General features: G+C 48.1%; 1 protein-coding gene across 4 annotated transcripts in view; it reads left to right on the top strand.

Moving 5' to 3' along the window:
• RILPL1 (Rab interacting lysosomal protein like 1) overlaps window positions 1-25,361 on the top strand; it is a 47,017-nt gene that overhangs the window by 13,001 nt on the left and 8,655 nt on the right. For all 4 annotated transcript variants that reach the window (XM_047760589.1, XM_047760588.1, XM_047760590.1 and 1 more), the window contains exons 3-6: window positions 7,473-7,591; window positions 8,734-8,955; window positions 20,848-21,020; window positions 23,328-23,420. In XM_047760589.1, the coding sequence (XP_047616545.1) occupies window positions 7,473-7,591; window positions 8,734-8,955; window positions 20,848-21,020; window positions 23,328-23,420 (607 nt within the window). The remainder of the gene's footprint in view (window positions 1-7,472; window positions 7,592-8,733; window positions 8,956-20,847; window positions 21,021-23,327; window positions 23,421-25,361) is intronic.

Here is a 25,361-nt window from a genome sequence, read left to right on the forward strand (position 1 = left end):
ATTCTGGTACATGTTTTTGTGTGGACATATGTTTTCAGTACTTTGAGGTATATGCTTAGGAGTGGAATGGCTGGGTCATGTGGTAACTGTTGAACTTACTGAGGTACCCAAAGTCATCTTTTTGTCAGTGTTAGTTCTAAAGGAATGTTAGAGGCCTCTGGGGTGACCTGGGAAGTCCCCTGACTCCACAGTGATGCCCTGGAGGCCTCAGGGCCCCCAGGCCTGGTCCTGAACACCCTGAGCTACTTCATTGGTGCCCTGTTGCATCTGTGTGCACGAAGCACCCTCCGTGTGGGAGAGCTTTGCCTCGGCTCCCTGCATCCCTGCCGGGCTCATCATGCAACAGCCCACACGGGTGCCATTTGAGATTCACTTAATTGGCATCTCGCGTGGGTCCAGCTCCCATGGGGTGAGCTCAGGAAGGCTCGGGAGTTCTGCTCAGTGGCAGCCCCCACCCACAGGGAAAAACTGGGCAGATGCCAGGCATGCCTTTCACGGTTATTTTTATTTTGCATGGGAAACCATGGGAACACAACGAGGACAAAAGTATTCCTTCCACCTGTAGAGAATCAGACGTTGGGTGGTGGGGCAGCCCATGAAGTTCGGCTGTGTGTCTGGCACCGCTTTGAGCTGTGGGGTGAGGCCTGTGGGCAAACTGAGGATTTGGGGTGCTGCTGTCTGTGCAGTGTAAGGAGTCAGTGGGATGGGGTGTCGGCTTAGAGCTGGTCCTGCCTAGAACAGCCCTGCTTTGTCAGCGGTTAATGCTGGGCACTGCGCTCAGAGCATCCTGCCAGGCTGCTATCTCCCACTCCCTGCAAGTCTCCAGGTTAAAAAGCCCTTTCCTGCCTCTTCTATGTGGAAATCATCTTGTCAGCACTTGGAAACTACTAGTTTGCACATATGGAGATGCATTACAGATATTGAAGCTATGGCTGGGGGGCTGGGGATGCAAAGGTGCATCAGGAGTCAGGAAAAAACTCTTAGACTCTGGACAAACAACTCTGACATCAGGAGAGGATGAAAACTGAGCACATAGCCATTTTCCTCTTTTCTTTTTACTTTTTCTTTCTTTCTTTTTTTTTTTTTTAAGGGCCATGGGTGCAGCATATAGAAGTTCCCAGGCTAGGAGTTCCCATCGTGGCGCAGTGGTTAACGAATCTGACTAGGGTTCAGTCCCTGGCCCTGCTCAGTGGATTAAGGATCCAGCGTTGCCGTGAGCTGTGGTGTAGGTTGCAGACACGGCTCGGATCACTTGTTGCTGTGGCTGTGGCGTAGGCTGGTGGCTACAGCTTCCAATTAGACCCCTAGCCTGGGAACCTCCATATGCCGCGGGAGTGGCCCTAGAAAAGGCAAAAAAAGACAAAAAAAAAAGTTCCCAGGCTAGAGGTCGAATCAGAGCTGTCGCTGCTGGCCTACCCCACAGCCATGTCAACGCAGGATTCAAGCCGCATCTGCAACCTAGACCACAGCTCGTGGCAACGCTGGATCCTTAACTCACTGATCGAGGCCAGGGATCAAACCCTCATCCTCATGGATAATAGTCGGGTTCATTTCAAAGTGACCTAGTCACACATATATTTATATATACATTCTTTTTCTCATACTATCTTCCATCATGTTGCTATACAATAGGACATAGTCATTTTCTGAAGGGCAGCTGAGAACAGCACTGTCTGAAAAAAAAAAAGTAAGGCAATAATCTGGTTTCTCTTCTCTTTTTTTTTTTTTGTCTTTTTAGGGCCACACCCTTGGCACATGGAGGTTCCCAGGCTAGGGGTTGAATTGGAGCTACAGCTGCTGGCCTACACAACAGCCACAGCAACACCAGATCCTTAACCCATAGAGCGAGATCAGGGATCGAGCCTGAGTCCTTGTAGATGCTAGTCAGATTCATTTCCTCTGAGCCACAACGGGAACTCCTCTGGTTTCTCTTCTTTTTTTTTTCCTATGCCACAACCACAGCATATGGAGGTTCCCAGACTAGAGGTCTAATTAGAGTTTGGCTGCCGGCCTACACCACAGCCACAACAATGTGGGATCTGAGCTGCCTCTGCGACCTACACCATAGCTCATGGTAACACTGGATCCTTAACCCACTGAGGGAGGCCAGGGATAGAACCTGAAACCTCATGGTTCCTAGTCAGATTCATTAACTGCTGAGCCACGAAAGGAACTCCTGATTTCTCTTCTAATCGTATAAATCTTTCACTTTTTACCAAAAAATGTAAGGCGTATGTGATGGTTTTTCTAGTTGTGGTATTAAAGAAAGTAAAAAGGACAAGTGAAAGTAATTTGAATAATTTTTTTGGCCATGCCCATAGCGTGTGGAAGTTCCCAGACCGGGGAGCAAACCCACACCACAGCAGTGACCTGAGCCACAGCAGTAACAATGCTGTATCCTTAATCCATGTGTTACCAGGGAACTCCCAATAATTTCAATAATATTTTTATTTAACCCAGTAGATCCAAGTTGTCATCCTTTTAACATGTAATCAACTAAAAAATTATTGGTATGGAGTTCCAGCATGGATAATGTGAACTCAATTCCTGGTGCAGGAACCTCCACATGTCTCGGGATGGCCAAATACATAAATAAATAAAATTTTGAAATATTTTTATTTGCAAAATAAAAAGTAATCAGTAGAGTATTTTGCACTTTTTTCATATGGTCTTTGAAACTTAATGGTTATTCATTTATGTACTATATAATATGTATATATGTTTCATTGTGCTAAAATGCACAAAAAATTTGCCATCTTTTTTTTTTTGTCTTTTTGCTATTTCTTGGGCCACTCCTGCGGCATATGGAGGTTCCCAGGCTAGGGGTCCAATCGGAGCTGTAGCCACCGGCCTACACCAGAGCCACAGCAACGCGGGATCCGAGCCGCGTCTGCAACCTACACCACAGCTCACGGCAACCCTGGATCGTTAACCCACTGAGCAAGGGCAGGGACCGAACCCGCAACCTTATGGTTCCTAGTCAGATTCGTTAACCACTGCGCCACGACAGGAACTCCAAAAATTTGCCATCTTAATCATTTCTAAGCATACAGCTCAGCAGTATTGAGTACATTCACATTGTTGTACAGCCAGTCTCTGAAACTCTTCATTTTGCAGATTCAAAACTCTATCCCCATTAAACAAAAACCCCTCACTCCTCTTCCTCTAGTTCTTGGCAACTGGCTTTTTACTTTCTGTCTCTATAATGTTGATTGCTCTGGATACCTCACATAAGTGGAATCATACAATATTTGTCTTTCTGTGACTGGTTTATTTCACTCAGCATAATGTCCTTGAGTTTGACCCATGTTGTAGTTGTGTCAGAATTGCCTTCCTGGAGTTCTTGTTGTGGCTCAGCCTTAAGGATGGACCTGGCATTGTCTCTGTGACAATGCAGGTTTGATCCCTGGCCTCACTTAGTGGGTTAAGGATCCAGTGTTACCAAAAGCTGCAGTGTAGGTTGCAGATGTGGCTGAGATCCATTGTTGTTGTGGTGTAGGCCTGCAGCTGCAGCTCTAATTTGGCCCCTAGCCTGGGAACTTCCACACACTGCAGTTGCGCCCTAAAAAGAAAAAAAAAAATTGCCTTCCTTTTTCAGGCAGAATACTACTCCATAGTATAGATAGACCACATTTTGTTGATCCATCCATCCATCTCTGGATGGCTGATGTGTATTTTACATTTACAGCATGTGTTCATTTGGACATGTCCTGTGTCAGGTGCTCCTTTGCCATTAGTGGCTGCTACATTGGATACACACAGCTAGAGTGTGTTCTCAGGGGCTGCTGGGTAGAGTGGTCCTTTGTTAGGAGAATGGGCTATGGAGTGGGGTGGCCCTGAGTTCACAACCCAGCCCCATCCTTACCACTGGGTCACCTTGGGAAGGTACTTCTGATCCCATCCTCAGGATCCTCACCTGTAAGATGAGTATGGCAATCCTGACTCCCAGGACTGTTGCGAAAAAGTCTGTACAGCATCAAACACAGAACTGTCCAAGAGAAGACAGCCCTGAGGGCAATTATGTCAATTTTGTCCTACCAGTTGAACCTCATGTGGGAACCAGGAGTGGCTGGTATGAATTTCACCTCAATGCAAATCGTCCACAAAAAATAATAATAACAAACAAATAAATTTTTAAAAATTTAGGGAGTTTCCGTCATGTCTCAGCAGTAATGAACCGACTAGTATCCACGAGGATGAGGGTTCAATCCCTGGCCTCGCTCAGTGGGTCAGGGATCCAGTGTTGCCCTGAGATGTTGTGTAGGTTGCAGACACAGCTTAGATCCCATGTTGTGGCTGTGGTGTAGGTTGGCAGATGCAGCTCCCATTCAACCCCTAACCTGGGAACTTCCATATGCTGTGGGTGCAGCCCTAAAAAAGAAAAAAAAAATTTTTTAAAGTTCCTAGAGTTCCCATCATGGCTCAGTGGTTAGAGAACCTGACTGGGAACCATGAGGTTGCAGGTTTGATCCCTGGCCTTGCTCAGTGGGTTAGGGATCTGGCGTTGCCGTGAGCTATGGTGTAGGTCGCAGACACAGCTCGGATCCTGTGTTGCTGTGGCTGTGGCGTAGGCCAGTGGCTACAGCTCCGTTTTGACCCATAGCCTGGGAACCTCCATATGTCGAGGGAGTGGCCCTATAAAAGGCGAAAATACCAAAAAAATTTTTTTAATTAAATAAATAAATAAATAAAAAGGAGTTCCTGCTGTGGTACAATGGGATTGCTGTATCTCTGCAGCACCTATGCAGCGCCAGGATGCACATTTGATTCCCAGAGCTGGCACAGTGGATTAAAGGATCCAGCATTGCCAAAGCTGTGGTGTGGATTAAAGTTGAGAGTCAGATCTGATCCCTGGCCCTGGGAACTTAGTATGTCCAAAAAAGAAGAAAACAAACCATCTGTGTATCTTCTCTGAGACTTTCTCCATATGCTTGTGTATTAGTTTTCTGGGGCTGCTGTAACAAATGACCACAAACTGGGAGGCTGAAAATAGCAGAAATGTATTTTCTCACAGATCTGGAGGCCTGGGGTCCACAATCAATGTATCAGCAAGACTGTGCTCCTCCAGAGGCTCTAGAGGAAAAGCCTTCCTGTCTCTTCTGTGTCTAGTGGTGGCCAACAATTTTTGTCTTGTGGCTGCATCATTCCATTTTCACATGACCTCCTGTGTGTGTCTCTTTGAATCTCCCTTTCTTTTCTCTTAGGAAGACCTGGTCATTAGATTTAGTGCCCAACCTCGTTCAGCATGACCTCCTCTTGACTAATTATATATGCAAGGACTTATTTTCAAGAAAGGTCACATTCTGAGGTTCTGGATGTGAAGTTTGAAGGGACATTATTCTCTCCAGTATGCTTGCTGAGAACATAAGGAGCTTGGGCTGTGAGACTTTGAGAGGCAGTAGTGTGGTTGCAAGAGTGTGGACTTTGGAGTCAGCGGCCTGAGTTTGAATCCTGAAAGTGCCACTAACTAGCTACTAACTAGCTGTGTAACCTTGTGTATGGTGCTGGACGCCTGAGTTTCTTCCGCTGTACATGGGAACAACAGAGGTCTACTTTGTAAAGTACTCTGAGGATAAAATGAGTTAAGTACTGGGAATTCCCTGGCAGCTCAGTGGGCTATGGATCCAGCATTGCTACTGCTGAGGCGTGGGTTCCATCCCTGGCCTGGGAACTTCTGCCTACCTGGGTGTGGCCAAATAAATAAAGTACACAAATCAGTAATATTTAGTGCATCATCTCTATTGAGTTCTTTTTTTTTTTCTTTTTCAGGCTGCACCTGCACCCTATGAAAGTTCCCAGGCTAGGGGGTTGAATTGGAGCTGTAGCTGCCAGCCTAAGCCACAGCCACAACCATCCCAGATCGTTAACGCACTGAGCAAGGCCAGGGATCGAACCCACAACCTCATGGTTCCTAGTTGGATTCGTTAACCACTGTGCCATGGTGGGAACTCCTCCCTCTGTTTAGTTCTGAAACATTTTTACCACCCCCAAAGGAGACCCCTCATCCAGTAGTAATCAATCCACAAACCTCCCTCCTTCCAGCTTTATGCAACTACTAATCTGCTTTCTGTCTCAATAGAGTTACCTATTCCAGACATTTCATATAAATGGAATCAGACTATGTAGCCTTCTGAGACTAGCTTCTTTCACTCAGATCATATTTTCAAGGTTCATCACATTGTAGCGTGTCTCAGAACTTCATTATTTTTTATGGCTGAATAAAATTCCCTCATATGGACAGACAACATTTTTTAAAACCATTCATCTGTTGATGTACATTTGGGCTGCTTCCACCTTTTGGCTGTTGTGAATAGTGCTGCTATCACTTTGTCACTTGCCTTTTTCTTTAACCAGCTATATAGTGTCCCATTGTGTAGAAAGTACTTGTTTGTCCATTTCCTTGCTAGAGTATTTGGCAGGGGAGAGGTCTATGCCTGTGGCATGTAGAAGTTCCTGGGCCAGGTTTTGAACCCACACCACAGCAGTGACCAGAGCCACAGCAGTGACAATGCTGGATCCTTAACCTCTGTGCCACAAGAGAACTCCACTCCTGGGTGTGTAGATCATTACCAGTTTTCACTACTGCGCACTCAACTCCTGGGACTGATCTTGGACTTGGCTTTTCTGTGCATTTGCCTGAATATCTCTCTAATCTTGATCCCAGGATCCTGAATTTTCTGGATGACTAAACAATTCCTAAGAAATCTTCCAGCTTTTCCTTATGTCTGTGATTCTATTAAAAACACTTAACCTTTTGATTTTTCAAAGCACTTTTATAACCACTCTTGGAGCAGGGAGAGCTAGTATTTCTTATAGACAAAATGACAGCTAACACTTCGAGACTCTTACTCTGTGCCTATTGTGAGTACTTCCTATAGATTAACATGTGCAAACTCACAAGAGCCACCCCAGATGGGGCCTCTGCATGATCCCCATTTGCAAGTAAGAAAACAAGCGTCAGCTTGTGAGTACTTCCTATAGATTAACATGTGCAAACTCACAAGAGCCACCCCAGATGGGGCCTCTGCATGATCCCCATTTGCAAGTAAGAAAACAAGCATCAGCTCCATTGTGTGTATGGACCACATCTTCTTTATCCATTCCTCTGCTGATGGACATTTAGGTTGCTTCCATGTCTTGGCTATTGTATATAGCACTGCAGTGAACATTGGGGTACGTGTATCTTTTTGAGTCATGGTTTTCTCCAGATAGATGCCCAAGAATGGGACTGCGGAATCATACGGTAATTTTATTTTTAGTTTTTTGAGGACTCGCCATACTGTCTTCCATGGTGGTTGCACCAATTTACATTCCCAGCGACAGTGTAAGAGAGTTCCCTTTTCTCCACACCTCAGCATTTATTGTTTGTAGACTTTTTGATGATGGCCATTCTGGCTGGTGAAAGGTGTGCCAAACAGTTTAAATAAGAGAGGGAGGTAAACTCACCTGCTGGTCCCACTCATCCCACCCAGGCATGTCAGAACGGGAACGGCAGGTGATGAAGAAGCTGAAGGAAGTGGTAGACAAACAGCGGGACGAGATCCGTGCCAAGGACCGGGAGCTCGGGCTGAAGAATGAGGATGTCGAGGCTGTAAGTGATGAGCCCCGCCCCCACGCCCACCCTCCCTGCCAGCAGGTACCAGCAAGAGACTGGACCCTCCCCTCAGGATGCTCCTCTTTTCAGAGTTCCTGTTGTGGGTCAGCAGGTTAAGAACCCAACATAGTGTGCGTGAGGATTCGGGTTCGATCCCTGGCCTCGCTCAGTGTGTTAAGGATCCCTTGTTGCCCCCAAGCGGCATGGGTCGCAGATGCAGCTCTGGTCTGGTGTTCCCGTGGCTGTGGCCCACTGTCAGCTGCAGCTCCAATTCAACCCCTAGCCTGGGAACTTCCATATGCCACAGGTGTGGCCATAAAAAGGAAAAAAAAGAAGGTTTCCCTTCTCCCCCTGTCTCGCTACACGGGCTCCGTGGGGTGGAGCCAGCAGGTGAGTTTACCTCTCTCTCTTATTTAAACTGTTTGGGCTCTGCGTGTGTGGCTTTATGGGCCCAGCCCTAAAACAGTAGCTGTGGGGAGGACCCTTCACTGGAGGAGTAGGAGGGAATATGGCACTGCCCAGTGACCTCTTTCCACACACTTAGGAGGTCCCCAGGGCCCGGTCAGCCTTTGTTCTAACCCTGAGACTTCTCCATCCCACCTCCTTCATGCCACAGTATGATCCAGGCTGCTTCAGGAATCTATAAGATGTCTCTGCCTAAATTAGAAAAAGATGTTCCTTTCTCAAGGCATGTTACTTCCATCTGTAAGGAAATTGTTGTAATATACTAACAAGACACTTAGCTTGCATCTCTCATAAAATTATCATAGTAAATACACAAATTGTCCATCTCTGGCATCAACAGTATTATAAGAATCTGAACACATTTCTCATTTTTTTGTGTGCCTTTTTGTCTTTTTAGGGCCGCACCCTCAGCATATGGAGCTTCCCAGGCTAGGGGTCCAATCGGAGCTGTAGCCACCGGCCTACACCACAGCCACAGCAACGCCAGATCCTTAACCCACTGAGGGAGGCCAGAGATCGAACCCACAACCTCGTGGTAGAATCTGAACACATTTCAAAGGAATCAAGACATGTAAAGTATGAATGGCACGCCTGTAGATGGTTTGCCCTTGTGCAGTGCACAACATGAGCTACTGTATGTTGCAGCCCCAGACCTGGCCTTCCTCTCTCTACAGCTGCAGCAGCAGCAGACCCGGCTGATGAAGATCAACCATGACCTCCGGCACCGCGTCACAGTGGTGGAGGCCCAGGGGAAAGCCCTGATTGAACAGAAGGTAGAATTAGAGGCAGATCTACAAACCAAGGAGCAGGAGATGGGCAGCCTGCGGGCGGAGCTTGGGAAGCTGCGAGAGAGGCTGCAAGGCGAGCTCAGCCAGAATGGAGATGAGGAACCTGAGGTGAGTGGGAAGCCGGCTGCTGAGGCGATGTGGAAGGGAAGGTCTACAGTCTGGCTCAAGGTGGGCAGGGCTGCCTTGCTTTCCTCTCTACACTTGAGGGAACTAGGAGGCCCAGGGAGAGCCAGCTGCTGGCTAGAAGACACACAGTTGGGAGGAGGCAGCACTAGGTCTGGAGCCCAGTACTCCCCATGTTCTAGCCTATAGTATCAGGCTTGGTGCTGGTTACTGGGCACCTGCCATTCATTCATTTTTTTTTTTTGTCTTTTTGCTATTTCTTGGGCCACTCCTGTGGCATATGGAGGTTGCCAGGCTAGGGGTTGAATTGGAGCTGTAGCCACCAGCCTACGCCAGAGCCACAGCAACGTGGGATCCGAGCCGTGTCTGCAACCTACACCACAGCTCAAGGCAACCCCGGATCATTAACCCACTGAGCAAGGGCAGGGACCGAACCCGAAACCTCATGGTTCCTAGTCGGATTCGTTAACCACTGCGCCATGACAGGAACTCCTCATTCATTTTTTAAAAATAATTGTTGACTGTGTTGCAGGCATGGGGGATAAAATGGAGACCTGGTTCCTGTCTATACAGAGCTTAGAGCCAGCAGGGGAGGCAGACATTAGTCAGATAATCACATAATAAATGCTATGACCCAGCAGTTCCACTTCTAGTCATATGCCCAAGGAAACTGAAAATGCACGTCCACATCAAAACCTGTATATACTGGAGCTCCCGCTGCGACACAGCTGGTTAATGATCTGGCTTATCTATGTGGTGTTGCCAATATGATCCTCTGCCCAGCACAGTGGGTTAAGGATCCGGTGTTGCTGCAGCTGTGACTCTGGTTTGATTCCTAGCCTAGGAACTTCCATATGCTGTGGGTGCAGCCAAAAACCAAAGGAAGAAAAGCACCTGTACACAGATGTTCATAACCAACACTCCCTGATAGCCAATAGGTAGAAACAACCTACATGTCCATCACATGAATGTGTAAAATGTGATCTAGCCATACAGTGGAATACTCTTCAGCCATAAAAAGTAATGAAATACTGACACATGCTACAATTTGGATGAACCTCAAAAACATGCTACATGAGGAGTGCCCATCATGGTGTAGTGGTTAACGAATCCGACTAGGAACCATGAGGTTGCGGGTTCGGTCCCTACCCTTGCTCAGTGGGTTAAGGATCTGGCATTGCCATGAGCTGTGATGTAGGTCGAAGACGCAGCTCAGATCCCACGTTGCTGTTGCTCTGGCGTAGGCTGGCGGCTACAGCTCCGACTAGACCCCTAGCCTGGGAACCTCCATATGCTGCGGGAGCGGCCCAAGAAATGACAAAAAGACAAAAAAAAATGTTACATGAAAGTAGCCAGGCACTGAAGCCCACATTTTATGAGTCCATTTATTTGAAATGTCCAGAATAGGAAAATCCATAGAGGCAGAAAGCAGATTGGTGGTTGCAGGGATTGGGGAGAGAGGAGAATGGGGAGTGACATCTAATGGGTTTGGGGTTTCTTTGGGGATGATGGAAATTAGATCATGATGATGGTTGCACAACTGAATGTACTGAAAATCTCTGAATTCTATACTCTTTTATGGTGCATGTATTATATCTCAAAAAACAAAAAGGTGATTTATGCTAAAGGAGAGGTGTGGTGCCAGGAGGCCCTGTAACTGAGGGAGGAGCTGGACTGTGTAGCTAATTGCATGGACTTTCAAGCCAGTCTTCCTCGGTTCAAATCTAGCCTGTTTTACCTTCGTGACATGGAATAAATTATTTAGCCTCTCTGTGCATCAGTTTTCTCATCTCTAAAATGGAAATACTAAATAAATAAAAGTAACTAAACTGGAGTTTCCTGGTGGTCCAGTGGTTAAGTATCCAGCATTATCATTGCTGTGGCTAGGGTTTGATTCCTGGCCCAGGAACTTCTGCATGCTATAGGCACAGCCAAAAATAAATAAAATAAAATGGAAATCCTAATGACAGCACTTACCCCAGATTACTGTTATGAGAATTAAATGAATTAGTTCATTTAAAGTGTTAGCTGTTGTTCTTGGAGTTCCCATTGTGGTGCAGCAGAAACAAATCCGACTAGGAACCGTAAGGTTGCAGATTCGATCCCTGGCCTTGCTTAGTGGGTTAAGGATCCGGTGTTGCCGTGAGCTGTGGTATAGTTCGCAGACATGGCTCGGATCTGGAGTTGCTGTGGCTGTGGTGTAGGCCAGCAGCTGTAAGCTCTGATTAAACCCCTAGCTTGGGAACCTCCATATGCCTCAGGTGCGACCCTGAAAAGACGAAAGACAAAAAAAGAAAAAAAGTGTTAGCTATTGTTTTTATCATGGTTGTCTGGGGAGTCATTAATGCTTCCTCAAGGAGGTGATCAAGAGAATGAGTGAGAGTGAACTACGTAAAGGGGGCATGGCATGTGCAAAAGCCCTGTGGCAGGAGAAACGGGAGTGCAATCGAGGAGGTATAAGAAGGCAAGGGTGGAGTTCTGTTGTGACTCAGTGATAACAAACCCTACTAGGATCCATTAGGATGTGGGTTTGATCTCTGGCCTTGCTCATTGGATTAAGGATCCAGCATTACCAAGAGCTGTGGTGTACGTCGCAGATGAGGCTTGGATCCTATGTTTCTGTGGCTGTGGTGTAGGCCAATGGTTACAGCTCTGATTCAACCCCTAGCCTGGGAACTTCCATATGCTGCAGGTGTGGCCCTAAAAAGACCAAAAAAAAAAAAAAGAAAGAAAGAAAGAAAGAAAGAAAGAAAGAAAGAAAAGAAAAGAAGGCAAGGGTGACTGGTGTGCAAGCTGATGGGGCAGAGAGAGGGTCTGAATGAGGTCAGAGAGGTTGCCAGGGGTCAGTGCTGCAGGCCAGTTAGGCTGTAGAGTGGAGTTTGGTTTTTTGTCTGCACGCACTGCGATGGGTGCTGTGGAGGTTCAGAGAGCTTACAGCCTAGTACAGGAGACAGACTTGGAGACTAGCAGCCAACTTAAGGCAGGAGGGGTAAGAGGTTGTCTTAGTCTGTGTTCCCTCAAAGCAGAACTTGAGAAAGGGACTGTGAGCAGGAGGATAATCTGGCAGGTGACCCCAAAGACCAGAGGAGTGAGACTGGGAAGGAGGAAAAGGGAAATTGAGGGTATGTCACTGAGATCACAGGTCAGTCCCACTGGGACCTCTGAGAAGCATCATAGTATGCCTCTCAGAACTTTCTTTCTGCAGGGAGTTCCCTTTGTGGTGAAGTGGAAACAAATCTGACTAGTATCCATGAGGACGCAGGTTGATCCCTGGCCTCACTCAATGGGTCAAGGATCTGGTGTTGTCGTGAGCTGTGGTCGCAGACTAGGCTCAGCTCTGGTTGCTGTGGCTGTGGCTGTGGCTAGCAGCTGTAACTCGGATTCAGCCCCTAGCCTGGGAACCTCCATATGCCTCGGGTGTGGCCCTAAAAAGTGAAAAGTGAAAATTAAAAAAAAAAAAAAGGAACTGTCTTTTTGGAGGCAAAAGGCTTAGAACAATTATCCACAAATGCCTGACCCAATTAGCTAAGGGCCGCCTCTGGGGGGTGTCATCTCCCCAACACTTCCAGGAGAACTCACGGAGTGGATATTGGGGCAAAAATAGAAACACAGGAGTCTTGGGAGTGCTGGGATGCAGGTTCAGTCCCTGGCCGGGCACAGTGGGTTAAGGATTTGGCATTGCCACTGCTGTGGCTTAGGTAGCAACTACGGCTTGGATCCAGTCCCTGGCCCAGGAGCTCCATATGCCACGTGGTGCGGGGCAAAAAAAGGAAAGACATACAGTGTGTGCTTGAGGTGGGACCCTGTCCATATGGATGGAACTGCACTGAAAATTCAGGTAGACCCCGGAGGTGACGGGCACCAGAGGTGTCTGTCTGACAGGTGTGCCCCCAGAATGTGCCACAAATACAGAGATAAGGCAGTTAATCCTGATGAGGGTGGTGTGGAGTTTCATGGACCAGCTGTTGTTTCCAGCTGGATGTCAGTGATAATAATGTTAACATTTTGATAGGTAGATGTAGAAGATGGATATGCTGTCTCAGAAAAATATAATGAAAGGTTAGTGAAAATCTTGGGGCTTGCTCTTTTTTCCCAACAAATATGTATGGACTGTTTAAGGTTTGCAGGCACTATGCCAGACTCCTGGGGGTTACAGGTGGGGGAGGTAAGACAGAGGAGCTTGCCCTCAGGTTGGCTCAAGTCCCAGCACAGTCATTAAGTATCTTGTGAATTCAGGCCATACACTTCTACGTTCTTTGAAGGATAAGAATCTCTGGATACAGATAGGGAGGTAAAGGAAAGAGGTCTTAAAAGGGAGAGGGTAGAGTCTGCTTTTGGCTAAAAGTGACAGAAGCCTAAGTTAAAAGGGTTGAGGATTTTTTTTTTTTTTAAGGGATTTTTGGCTGTGTAACTAAAAGCTTTGAGTTAATGATGGCTTCAGGTATAGCTGGTTCCAGGTGCCCCAATGATGCTGTCAGGAATTTGTTTCAAATCTTCTCTCAGCTTTGCTTTCCTCTCATTGGTATCATTTTCAAGCAGCTTCTTGCCATATAGTGGCCCTTGGTACTAATCAGCTTGGCAACCCCAGTGGAAAGAAATTGCCTCTTTCTCCATTTCTCAGCAAGTGTCTCAGGGACCCTCTCATTAGCCCATCACTGAGCCAGTCATTGTGGTCTGAGAATATTCATGTTGTCCATTCTCAAGCCACAGGGTTACCCCTGATGGTGCCCATCTAAGCCACACGCATGGAGAGTGGGAGAGGGGAGTTTCTTCAGAGGAGAATTACGATGACTCAGCCTGGAGACAAGCAAGAGCAAGAACGGGTACAGGCCAGGCAGAGATAACAGCTGTTGCCTAAGATGCCAGAGGGTCTGGAGCTGAGAACACCACACACACATAACCCTGAGCAGTGAGGGATGTGGATTCTTTTTTTTTTTTTTTTTTTCCGCGTTTTAGGGCTGCACCCAAGATATATGGAAGTTCCCGGACTAGGGGTCAAATTGGAGCTGCAGCTCCCAGACTATGCCACAGCCATAGCAACTCAGGATCCAAGCAGAATCTGTGACCTACACTACAGCTCACAGCATCACCATGTCCCCAATGCACTGAGTGAGGCCAGGGATCAAACCTGCATCCTCAAGGATACTAGTCGGATTCATTTCCGCTGCGTCAAAATGGGAACTCCCTATGAAGTACAGATGAAACAGTTTGAACAAGGAGCTGATGGCAGACATGGCTGTCAGGAGCCCTTTGCAATCATCCATGCAAGGGCGGGACCAAGTCTATAGCATGGATGGAGGGGAGGAGCCAGTAGGTGCACCTTGAGACAGTCACTTCCCATTTCCCCCGTGTTCCCCTTCCAACCTTCTGAGCCCCATGAGAGCTTAGGCCTGTCCCCAGCTAGGCAGACAGGGCCCAGTCCAAGCCTGGGTCCCAAGGATGTCATGCCAGCCACGAGACTCTGAGCCCCGCCCAAGACCTCTTTGGGACAGGGACATTTTACACCTCCTTGGCCTGGCTGCAGGTTGGTTTCAGTTTCCTTTCTGGCACCATGGGGGTGGGACAGAAACAGGAGAGTAAAATCAGGTAGCAGTTATGACTAACCCGCTGAGCTGCCTCACAGCGTCTGTTCCCAACCCAGAGCGTCTTTGGCAGGTTTGACGCCATCCCTTAGAGCTGAGTAGAATTCTGGATGCTTGTCACTCAAGCCAGGGAAGCAGCAGGTTGTGGTGACTTCATCACCTGCTGCCATGTGACTTGGGGGCCCATGCATCTCTTTGATGGTCAGTTTCCTATCTGACAAACAGGAGGGGAATGAACTTGACTTGATTCAGTAGATCTAATACTGCGGTTGGAAGTGAGGGCAGTGGGATCAGGGGAGAACACAGTGAATTCTGAGTGGGGAGGAGAGGGCAATGCAGGCCCGGAGGCATTGAGGTGGGTCTTGTGGCATGGGTAGGATGGCCAGGAGTGGATCGGGGGACAGGCCATTCCAGACAGGAAGAATAGCCTGATCCAGACTAGAGAACATGCAGGGTGTGGCTGGGGTGGTGGTTAGTCCTGACACAGGATTTGTGAGGGAAGATGGGAGCTATGGAGGGATCCAGAGCTGGAGAGGAATCCATTCTCATCATTGCCCCCTGTTTTTTGGCTATGGCAGCAGCATGTGGAAGTTCCCAGGCCAGGGATTGAACCCGAGCCAGAGAAGCAACCTGAGCCATGGCAGTGACAATGCCAGGTCCTTAACCTGCTACGCTACAAGGGAACTCCTCTTTGTGCATTTTTATAACGGCTATTGAAATATAATTTACATGCTGTACAATCCAGCCATTTGAAGTGTACATGTCACTGGTTTTTAGTGTATTCACTATGTTGTGCAGTCATCACCACATCTCGAATATTTTCATCACCCCCAAAAGAAACCCGTACTGCGCATTAGTAGTCACTCCCCATCTCTGCCTCCCCCACAGCCTCTGGCAGCCGCTCATCTACTTTCTGTCTCTATGGATTTGCCTATTCTGGACGATTCATTGAAATGGACTCATATGACATGTGGCCCTGACTGCCTTCTCACTCAGCATGTTTTCTTTCTTTTTTTTTCTTTTTTTTTTTTTGTCTTTTTGCCTTTTCTTGAGCCGCTCCCGCGGCATATGGAGGTTCCCAGGGCCAGGGGTCCAGTCGGAGCTATAGCCACTGGCCTACACCAGAGCCACAGCAACACAGAATCCAAGCCGCGTCTGCGACCCACAGCACAGCTCATGGCAACGCCAGATCCTTAACCCACTGAGCAAGGTCAAGGATTGAACCCGAAACCTCATGGTTCCTAGTTGGATTAGTTAACCACTGCACCACGACGGGAACTCCACTCAGCATGTTTCTAGTTCATCCAGCTCCTTGTTTTTTAACTGATGGTTTTCCTGCCTTTAACAGTTAGACATATAAATCCTTAATAAAATGAGGTTGGTTTCCTGTCTAAAGAACTTCACATAAAATCAATTTTAAAAAAACTCTAGGGGAGTTCCCGTCGTGGCGCAGTGGTTGACGAATCCGACTAGGAACCATGAGGTTGCGGGTTCGGTCCCTGCCCTTGCTCAGTGGGTTAATGATCCGGCGTTGCCGTGAGCTGTGGTGTAGGTTGCAGACGCGGCTCGGATCCCGCGTTGCTGTGGCTCTGGCGTAGGCCGGTGGCTACAGCTCCGATTCGACGCCTAGCCTGGGAACCTCCATATGCCGCGGGAGCGGCCCAAGAAATAGCAACAACAACAACAACAAAAAAGACCAAAAAAAAAAAAAAAACTCTAGGGAGTTCCCATTGTGGCACAGCAGAAACGAATCTGACTAGGAACCATGAGGTTGAGGGTTCGATCCCTGGCCTCACTCAGTGGGTTAAGGATCCGGCATTGCCGTGAGCTGTGGTATAGGTCACAGATGTGGCTCAGATCGGGTGTTGATGTGACTGTGGCGTAGGCCATCAACTGCAGCTCCAATTCAACCCCTAGCCTGGGAACTTCCATATGCTGAGGGTACAACCCTAAAAAGAAAAAAAAGAAAAAAAAAAAGCAACCTGTAAAGTTCATAGTGCCTCCTTGATGTCACTGTCTCTGCCTTACAAGTTCTGATTTCTTAGTAAGTTGGGGTTTTCTAAGTCCGTGGGGAAAGCAGCAAGGGGCCTGATGGCTGGCCTGTGAAGCAGGGTTTGGGGGCTAAATTCAGTTGTGGTAGCCTGGTGCTACCAAGGATGACCAGTGGACAGTCATTCCCCATTGCTGGGCCAGGGGCCACTCAGAAGTATGTTTCAAGGGGCTGCAAGAATGCAGGAAGTAGCCTTGATGTACCCAGGCAGTGGGGAGCAAGCCCAGGAGGCCAGGCCCCCCTAAGGTCTCTGGATGGTCCCCGTTGCTTGGTGGCTGGTCTCTCAGGCCTCCCTGGAGAGCCGCTAGAGCCTAGGCATGTCCCTCAAGCTGTGCCCAAAGAGCCTCAGGGGACCAGCCGACAGTCGGCGATAACCCGAGCCACGTCCAAGGTCCCTCATGAAGTAAGCCTAGCCGGCCTGCTGCTAATCAGCCCGATTGCCATGTTGGGAAGAGCCTTTACAGTTTCTCTCAAAGACTGGGCTGCCCAAGGTGCTGCATCAGTGCCTGGAGGCCTCAGAAAAGCTGAAGCCCCAAGCTTACCTTCTTCTGCACTTTTAGGCAGTAGTCCCAGAAGTCAGAACTTTTTTGCAAACCTGTCTGGGAAACCCCCATGCTCTAAGGGGATCAGGTGGCTCTGTTGATAAAAGAACCATGCTTTCTCCTGAGGAAAAGAACTCAGAGGGATTCCTGTTGTGGCTCAGCAGGTTAAGAATCTGACTAGTATCTATGAGGATGCAGGTTCAATCACTGGCCTCTCAGTGGGTTGAGAATCAGGTGTTAACTGTGGCTGTGGTATAGGCCAGCAGCTGTAGCTCCAATTAAACCCCTAGCCTGGGAACTTCCATGTGCTGCAGGTGAGGCCCTAAAAATAAAAAAAGAAAAGAAAAAGAACTCTGAGGATTTGCCTGGTGGCCTAGAAGTTAAGGATCCGATGTCCTCACTGCTGGGGCTTGGATCGCTGCTGGGGGGCATGTTTAATCTCTGGTCCAGGAGCTTCTGCACGATGTGGGTGTGGCAAAAACAAAAAACACTCCAGTCCTGAGGAAGCCCTTGTCTTGGGTGATGACAACCCAAGGGGGTGAGCAGGGAACTGCTGTGGCTTGAACGCATGGGTTCATAGGAGTACCCCAATGTCTGGTGGGAAGGGCTCTTAGAAATACTGGTTTTTCGAGGGCTCGATGGGGAAATGAGTGCCCGAGGGGTGCGGGCAGCTTGCCCAAAGGCCTCTGGGAAAGTGAGGGGTTGGGCTCCTACACTGCTGGTAGGAATGTACATTGGTGCCACCACTATGGAAAACAGTATTAAGGTTCCTTAAAAACCTAAAACTAGAGTTGCCGTATGATCCAGCAATCCCACTCCTGAGCATCTATCCAGAGAAAACTCTAACTCAAAAAGATTCATGCACCCCAGTGTTCATAGAAGCACTATTGACAATAGCCAAGACCTGGAAACAACCTAAATGGCCTTTGACAGAGGAATGGATAAAGAAGATGTGGTACATATATATACATGTATATGCAATGGAATACCACTTAGCTCTTAAGAAGAATGAAATAATGCCATTTGCAGCAACATGGGTGGACCTAGAGATGATCATACTAAGTGAAATAAGCCAGACAAAGATAAATACTATGTGATGTCACTTATATGTGAAATCTAAAATATGACACAAATGACACCATTTCCTCCCCTAGTTCTTGGGCGGGAAGAGACCCTACTCCACGGCCCAGCCATCTTGGGGAGCAGTGTATGTCAGGTTTTAGGCACCTTCCCTACCACCCAACTGCTCTGTGCTGTCTCCTGGTCAGATCTGCTTCCCATCCCATGCCTGTCAGGTAGCTCTTCTGTCAACTGATCTGCCCTGGTGGGTGGTGTCTCCTTTCAAATGTCCTTTCCCAGAACAGCATGTCCCCACCTCTCTCAGGATGAGAGGCATCTCAGCCCTGCCTTCTGGAGCCCTTCAACATCCTGGCCCATCGAGTTTGGAGTCTCTCTCTCTCTTTTTTTTTTTTAACAGCCACACCCGTATCTTATGCAGGTTCCCAGGCTAGGGGTCTAATTGGAGCCACAGCTGCCAGCCTACACCACAGCCACAGCAATGCCAGATCTGAGCCGCGTCTGTGACCTACACCACAGGATCCTTAACCCACTGATCGAGTCCAGGGGTTGACCCCGAAACTTCATGGTTCCTAGTCAGATTCGTTTCTGCTGTGCCATGAGGGAAACTCCTGGAGTCTCTTTCTCCTTGCGTTTCTGTGGGGTTTTCAGGGAAGGAGGCAGAGAGTGGTTCTGTATTTCAGTCCTTCTTTCCCCTACGCCACTGCTCTCTCACTGTTGTCCTAAGCTTTGTCCACACCTGCTCGATGATCATGGGACACTAGCAGCTCAGGAATAGTGCACTGCCTGGAGAGGGTGGGCCACCTGCAGATTTGGCCAGCTGACTTGGAAAACTTGCAAAAACGGCCATGATATCAAAAAAAAAAAGGAAAAAAATGTTGGCAAGGGTGTGAATAATACTGAACCCCTCCTACACTGCTAGCAGGAATATAAAATGAGGCAGCCACTGTGGAAAACAGTTTGGAAAAGTTGAACATAGGGTCACCATAAGACCCAGGAATTCCACTCCTAGCTATAGACACCAAAGGACTGAAAACAGGTGTTCAAGCAAATTTTCTTCATGGCAGCACTATTCACAATAGCAAAAAGGTTGAAACAACCCAAATGTTCATCCGTGGATAAAAGGACAAACAGAATGTGGTTGATTTACACAATGGAATATTATTCAGCAATGAAGAAAAATGAAGCACTGACACAGACTGCAGTGTGGATGAACCTTGAAAACAGGATACTGAGTGAAAGAAGCAGACAAAACCCCCCACATATTGTTAGATTCCATTTATAGGAAATATCAAGAGAAGGCAGATCCATAGGGACAGAAAGTAGATGGTGGTGGCCAAGGGCTAGCAGGAAAGGGGGGCACAAAACAGGGAGTGACTGCTTGCTAATGGGTGTGGAGTTTCCTCTGGGAAATGTTTTGGAACTAGATAGAGGTGATGGTTGCACAGCATTGACAGTCTCCTAAACACCACTGAATTGTGTGTGGGGGGGTGGGGGAGTTGGTGTGTTTGTTTTTTCCTTTTTTGCCATCCTGCAGCACATGGAGTTCCTGGGCCAGGGGTCAGATATGAGCCACAGTTGCAACCTACAACACTGTTGTTGCAATGCAAAATCCTTTAACCCACTGTGCTGGGCCTGGGAATCAAACCTTTGTCCTTGGGGCTGCAGAGACGATGCTGATCCCATTGCACCACAGCAGGAACTACTGAATTGTGTATTTTATTTTAATTATTATTTTTTTATGGCCATACCCTCGGCATATGGAAGTTCCAAGGCTAGGGGTTGAATCGGAGCTGCAGCTGCTGGCCTACGCCACAGCCACAGCAATGCCAGATCTGAGCCGTGTCTGTGACCTACACCACAGCTCGTGGCAATGCCGAATCTTTAACTCATTAAGCGAGGCCAGGGATTGAACCCACATCCTCATGGATACCAGTTGGGTTTGTTACCACTGAGCCACAGCGGGAACTCCTGAATTGTGTATGTTAAAATTGTAATTTTTGGAGCTCCCGCTGTGGCTCAGTAGTAACAAACCCAACTGGTATCCATGAGAATGCGGGTTCGATCCCTGGCCTCTCTGAGTGGGTTAAAGATTCGGTATTGCTGTGAGCTGTGGTATAGGTTGCAGACGTGGCTCGGATCTGGAGTTGCTGTGGCTGTGGTGTAGGCCGGCAGCTGTAGTTCAGATTCAACCCCTAGCCTTGGAACCTCCGTATGCCAAGGGTGCAGCCCTGGGAAAAAAGACCAAAAAAAAAAGGTAAGAGGGAGGAACATGGGTGAGGGAAAACAGGGAAATTTAAGAGGGTAGCAGCGTTAGGGGGTACACTGTTTCTTCTCCTTGGTTACCTTTTAATGCCATTTGTAATAAAACCCTGAGTCAGGTGGGGAGGCGTTGGGTCTGGCTACTGAGAAGGCAAACCCTGTGCAGGTGGCCGCTGGCTTTCAGCTCCAGAGGGACGTGACTGCACAGAACGTGAGCAATGGCCGCCCACGAGTTCTCAAAATAGCACCCTTGGCAAGCTGCTCAGGGCCAAGAAGGGTGGGAAATTCGGGCTCCGGCAGGATGCAGAGTGGGTGCTGGTGGCTGCGGCCAGGAATTCATTAGCAGCATCTCTGCCTCCTCCAGATGGAGCCGGGCGGAGAGGAGTGTGTCTCCGAGGCGGAGAAGGTGGCCATGGATCTCAAGGACCCCAACCGCCCCCGATTCACACTGCAGGAGCTGCGGGACGTGTTGCACGAGAGGAACGAGCTCAAGTCCAAGGTGTTTTTGTTGCAGGAGGAACTGGCATACTATAAGAGGTGAGTGTCCGGGGAGTTCCCAGGTGACTCTGAAGTTGTGCAGAGTCTGGGGACAAATGAACACCTGGAAGACTCGATTGCATCTGTATTCATTGTGGGGACCGTCTCTGGCCTGAAGTACTTAGAATTCCTTTCTGAAACTCTTGGGCTCAGGTGCATCTTACGTCAGAGCTTTCCCAGCTGTTAGAAAGGAACATTACACATATGGTATTATTATCTTATACTACCAGCAGGTTCTGGGGCAGCTCCCCACATCAAACACATGAAAATTTTTGTAGCAAAAGATATGAACCCTTGGGAGTTCCCACTGTGGCGCAGTGGGTTAATGATCCAGCTTGTCTCTGTGGTGGCTTGGGTTTGATCCCCAGCCCAGTGCATTGGAGTAAGGATCCAGCATTGCTGCAGCTATGGCAGAGGTCGCAGCTGCAGCTTGGATTCAGTCCCTGGCCCAAGAATTTCCACATGCCACAGGTGTAGCCGAAAAAGAAAAAAAAATCTACGAATGTTTATGTTAAATGGGATTAAAATTATAAACAGCCTCACAAGATTTCATTTCAGGTTTTGCCACCAAATGAATGACAAAAAAATAAATTTTGGTTTTTAGAGCTCTTTGGATTTGGGAATTACAGATAAGAGATGTTGGAGCTAAACAGCCTTGTTCACTTAGTCTATCTGTGGCCCATGAACTTGCACATATTAGAGCTTCACTGTCTGATAAGGTAGCCACTAGCCACGTGTGGCTATTTAAATGTAAATGAGTTACACCTAAGTAAAATGTAAAACTCGGTTCATCAGTGGCACTTGCCACATTTCAAGTGTACCATTGGCACTTGTGGCTAATGGCCACCATATTGGACAGCAAAGATAGAGAATATTTCCATCCTTGTGGAAAGTTCTTTGGATAGCACTGCTCCTGACTCAGACCACCATCTCATATCATGTCACCTTCTACTCATTTAGCTTTGTACACCCTGCCTTTCTCTCGATTCTGCAAAACACACCATGCTTTGTTCTACCTCAGGACCTTTGCACATGCTGCTCCTGCAGCTCGGAAAACATTCCCCTGGTGCTTCCCATGGTTGACTCCTGGTCATTCAGGGTTTAGGTCAGGTGTCACCTTCTAGGAGAAGCTTTCCTTCCCTATCACCACCCCTCCAAAGGAGTACTCCATCCTAGTCACTGTCTATCATTTTACCCAGTTTTTCTTTCTTTTCTTTTTTGGCTGTCCTGCGGCATGTGGAGTTCCCAGGCCAAGGATCACATCTGAGCTGCACTTGCAACCTACATAACAACTGCAGCGATGCCAGATCCTTTAGCCCACTGTGCCTGGCCAGGGATTAAACCTGCGTCCTGGTGCCGCAGAGATGCCAGTGATCCCGTTGTGCCACAGTGGGAACTCCCAGTTTTGCTTTCTTCATGGCTCTTTTCACCATCTCACATTATCCTGTTTATGAATGTGCTTGTTTTATTGTCTGTTTCCACACCAGACTACAACAGCATGAGACCAGAAACCTCATTTGTCCTGTTGATGACTAAGTCCCCAGCACTCAGAATGCAGCTTAGCACAGAGTAGGTGCACAACAATTATCTGTTGATGGAGAGCTGGAAAGAAGGAGAGGTGCACCAGATGTGGTCCTTGCCACAGCAGGGAAGATAAGACATCAGGGAAAGTACAGTGCCACATATTTTTATTGAAAACTCACTGTGAGTTTGCCACACAGGAAAGTTTTATGACAGCGTATACCCTGGCTGTTCAAAGAAAGGAGAAAACACTTCTAGCTTGGGAATGGAGTCAAAATCAGGAAGGCTTCATGGAGGAGGTGGCATTTGAACTGGGCCTATCCCCCTAAAGGATAGGGTACTTTTTAGATATGAGAGATGTTGTGGGTGGCATATTCCAGGCAGAATAAACCACAAAGGTGTAGAAACAAGGAAGCTTTTGGCAAGAACAGGAAACAGGAAGTCATTCTATTTGGCTAGACTGTCCAAAGTAAACTTAAAATAGAGATGTGAGTACCTTCCTGAAATGTCTCACATATGACCATCCAGGCAAAAGGGCCTGCAAGGCACCTGTGTCTGTTGCCTCCAGAACTGACCCTTCCTCTGAACTGGCCATGCCAGAGGCTAGACCCCACAGCAGAAAGCCTTATGGGGCAGAGGCCACTGTTGCTGTCCTCCTGGGTCCCTTTACTTCCACTCCCTTGAAAAAGTACAAGCGCTCCCAGACCATCACACAATACCCTGGAAATATCCCAGTTCTCATGGAATTTTTGACTCTTTTATTTCACACCTCCCAACTCCTTCCAGTGAAGAAATAGAAGAGGAGAATCGAATACCCCAACCTCCACCCGTCGCCCACCCGAGAATGTCCCCCCAGCCGGAGTCTGGAATCAAGCGACTGTAAGTGCTGCACTTCCAGCATCTGGGGCTGCTCGCTTGTGGCTGTCCTGGTGGTTCACACAGCCTCTCACTTCTCCTGGGCACCTGCTCCAGGGCCAGGCTTGTTACTAACCACCTCCTGCTGAGATGGGCCTAACCCTTGGGGCACTTGGGGCTGGCCCTTGACTTTGAGTTCATCTGTCCCTGGAAGGCTGAGTTCTTCCTGGGGGGTAGGGTCCCTGGGCCAAGAGGTTTGGTGAAGGCTGAGAGGGGAAAGAGCTGGGGCCTATGGCTGATGCTCAGGGCTCGCTTGAATGGATTGGAGGGGGCGGGCATGTCTTTGAGGACAGCAAATACTGTGTGGGGGTGGGGAAAAGTTCTTGCATCTTAAGGGCTTGAAACCTGAGCTCCGAGGTGTCCATAATGGGCATAGGTCCCCCCAATACGTGCTTTTCTGTGATGACTTCACCTATTCCTCCATCTCTCCCTTAAGTATTGGTGCACGATACATGTCCTGGTTGCTGTGTCAGTGCACGGGAAAAGGGCCACCTAGTCCTTGCCCTCAACTAGACCTAAGGCTACGTCAGTGCTCCTTGCATCCAAAGATTCCTTTGACAAGTTCTCATGTGTCTCAGCGGGTTAAAGATCTGGGGTTATGGAGTTCCTGGTGTGGCTCAGCAGTAACGAACCTGACTAGCATCCGTGAGGACTCAGGTCCGATCCCTGGCCTCACTCAGTGGGTTAAGGATCCAGTGTTGCCAAGAGCTATGGGGTAGGTCACAGGCGCTGCTCAGATCCAGCATTGCTGTGGCCGAGGCGTAGGCCGGAGGCTACAGCTCTCATTTGACCCCTAGCCTGGGAACCTCCATATGCCATGGGTGTGGCCCTAAAAATACCAAAAAAAAAAAAAAAAAAAGGGATCTGGTGTTATCACTGAAGTAGCTTGGGTTACTGCTGTGGCTCAGGTTCAGTCCCTGGCCCAGGAATTTCTACATGTTGTAGAAGCAGGCAAGAGAAAAGGAAAAAAAAGATTCCTTTGAGATTCAGATGAGAGTTTGCAGACCCTTTCTCATTTTGATAAGGAGGGCGCAGGGGGGTGGGAATCAGACAATTTTGCAAACAGTTTCAGGTTCATTGACCCCTGCAGCCCTTCTGACAAAGGGTTAAAGCTCTAGTCTGGTTAGCTAATATCCACCAAGAACCTGCTATGTGCCAGATACTGCAGATAATGGCATTGAGTCCCCACTGCAGCCCTGTAAGATGCAGGCATTGTCATTCCCATTTTACAGTTAAGGAAGCTGAAGCACTGAGATCAATCACCCACCTAGGGTCATACAGCTAACAAGAGGCAGAGCCAGGGTTCAAACCTAGGCAGTCTGGCCCAGAGAACATATTTTAAACTCTGCAGGAGGGCCTCCTACTCCCACGTGTCTTGTGACCTCATCATCTTCCCAGAAAGGGTCTTCCTGGCTCTTGGCCTTCCAGCTTCGTATAGAAGAGGCCTCTATTCTCCCCCGCAAGCCCTGGTAGAAGCTTTGTGAAAGTGAATGGCATGGGTTGGAGTGTGTGGGGCAAGGAATTGGGATGTTACTCGAATGCCTCAACCTTTAAATTTTAGTTATGTTTGGAAACCCTTGGCTAGTTCTTATCCTGTGACTGGACTTAACCCTCAACATTGGGGGATGGGAAGGGAATGCAGAATGTTTGCAGCCTTGCACCTGCTGGACCCTCTGCTCTTAGAAAGGGGTGACTTGTTCACCTGCTGGATTTGGGAGGGAGTATGGTCCCCACTTCCGGTCAGGGGTAAATATATCCTGGGGGTGAAGCTTGGAACCCGAAAGGCTTCCTGTGGATCCCAGCACCATTTTGTCCACGTAGTAGTTCATAATTGTCTGCTGACACTTGAAACTCAACTCAAAGTAACTTAAGAAAAACTGGAGTTCCCATAGTGGAGCAGCAGAA

The sequence above is a fragment of the Phacochoerus africanus genome, chromosome 15 (genome assembly GCF_016906955.1).
Source record: "Phacochoerus africanus isolate WHEZ1 chromosome 15, ROS_Pafr_v1, whole genome shotgun sequence".
In the NCBI taxonomy this organism is placed as follows: Eukaryota; Metazoa; Chordata; class Mammalia; order Artiodactyla; family Suidae; genus Phacochoerus; species Phacochoerus africanus.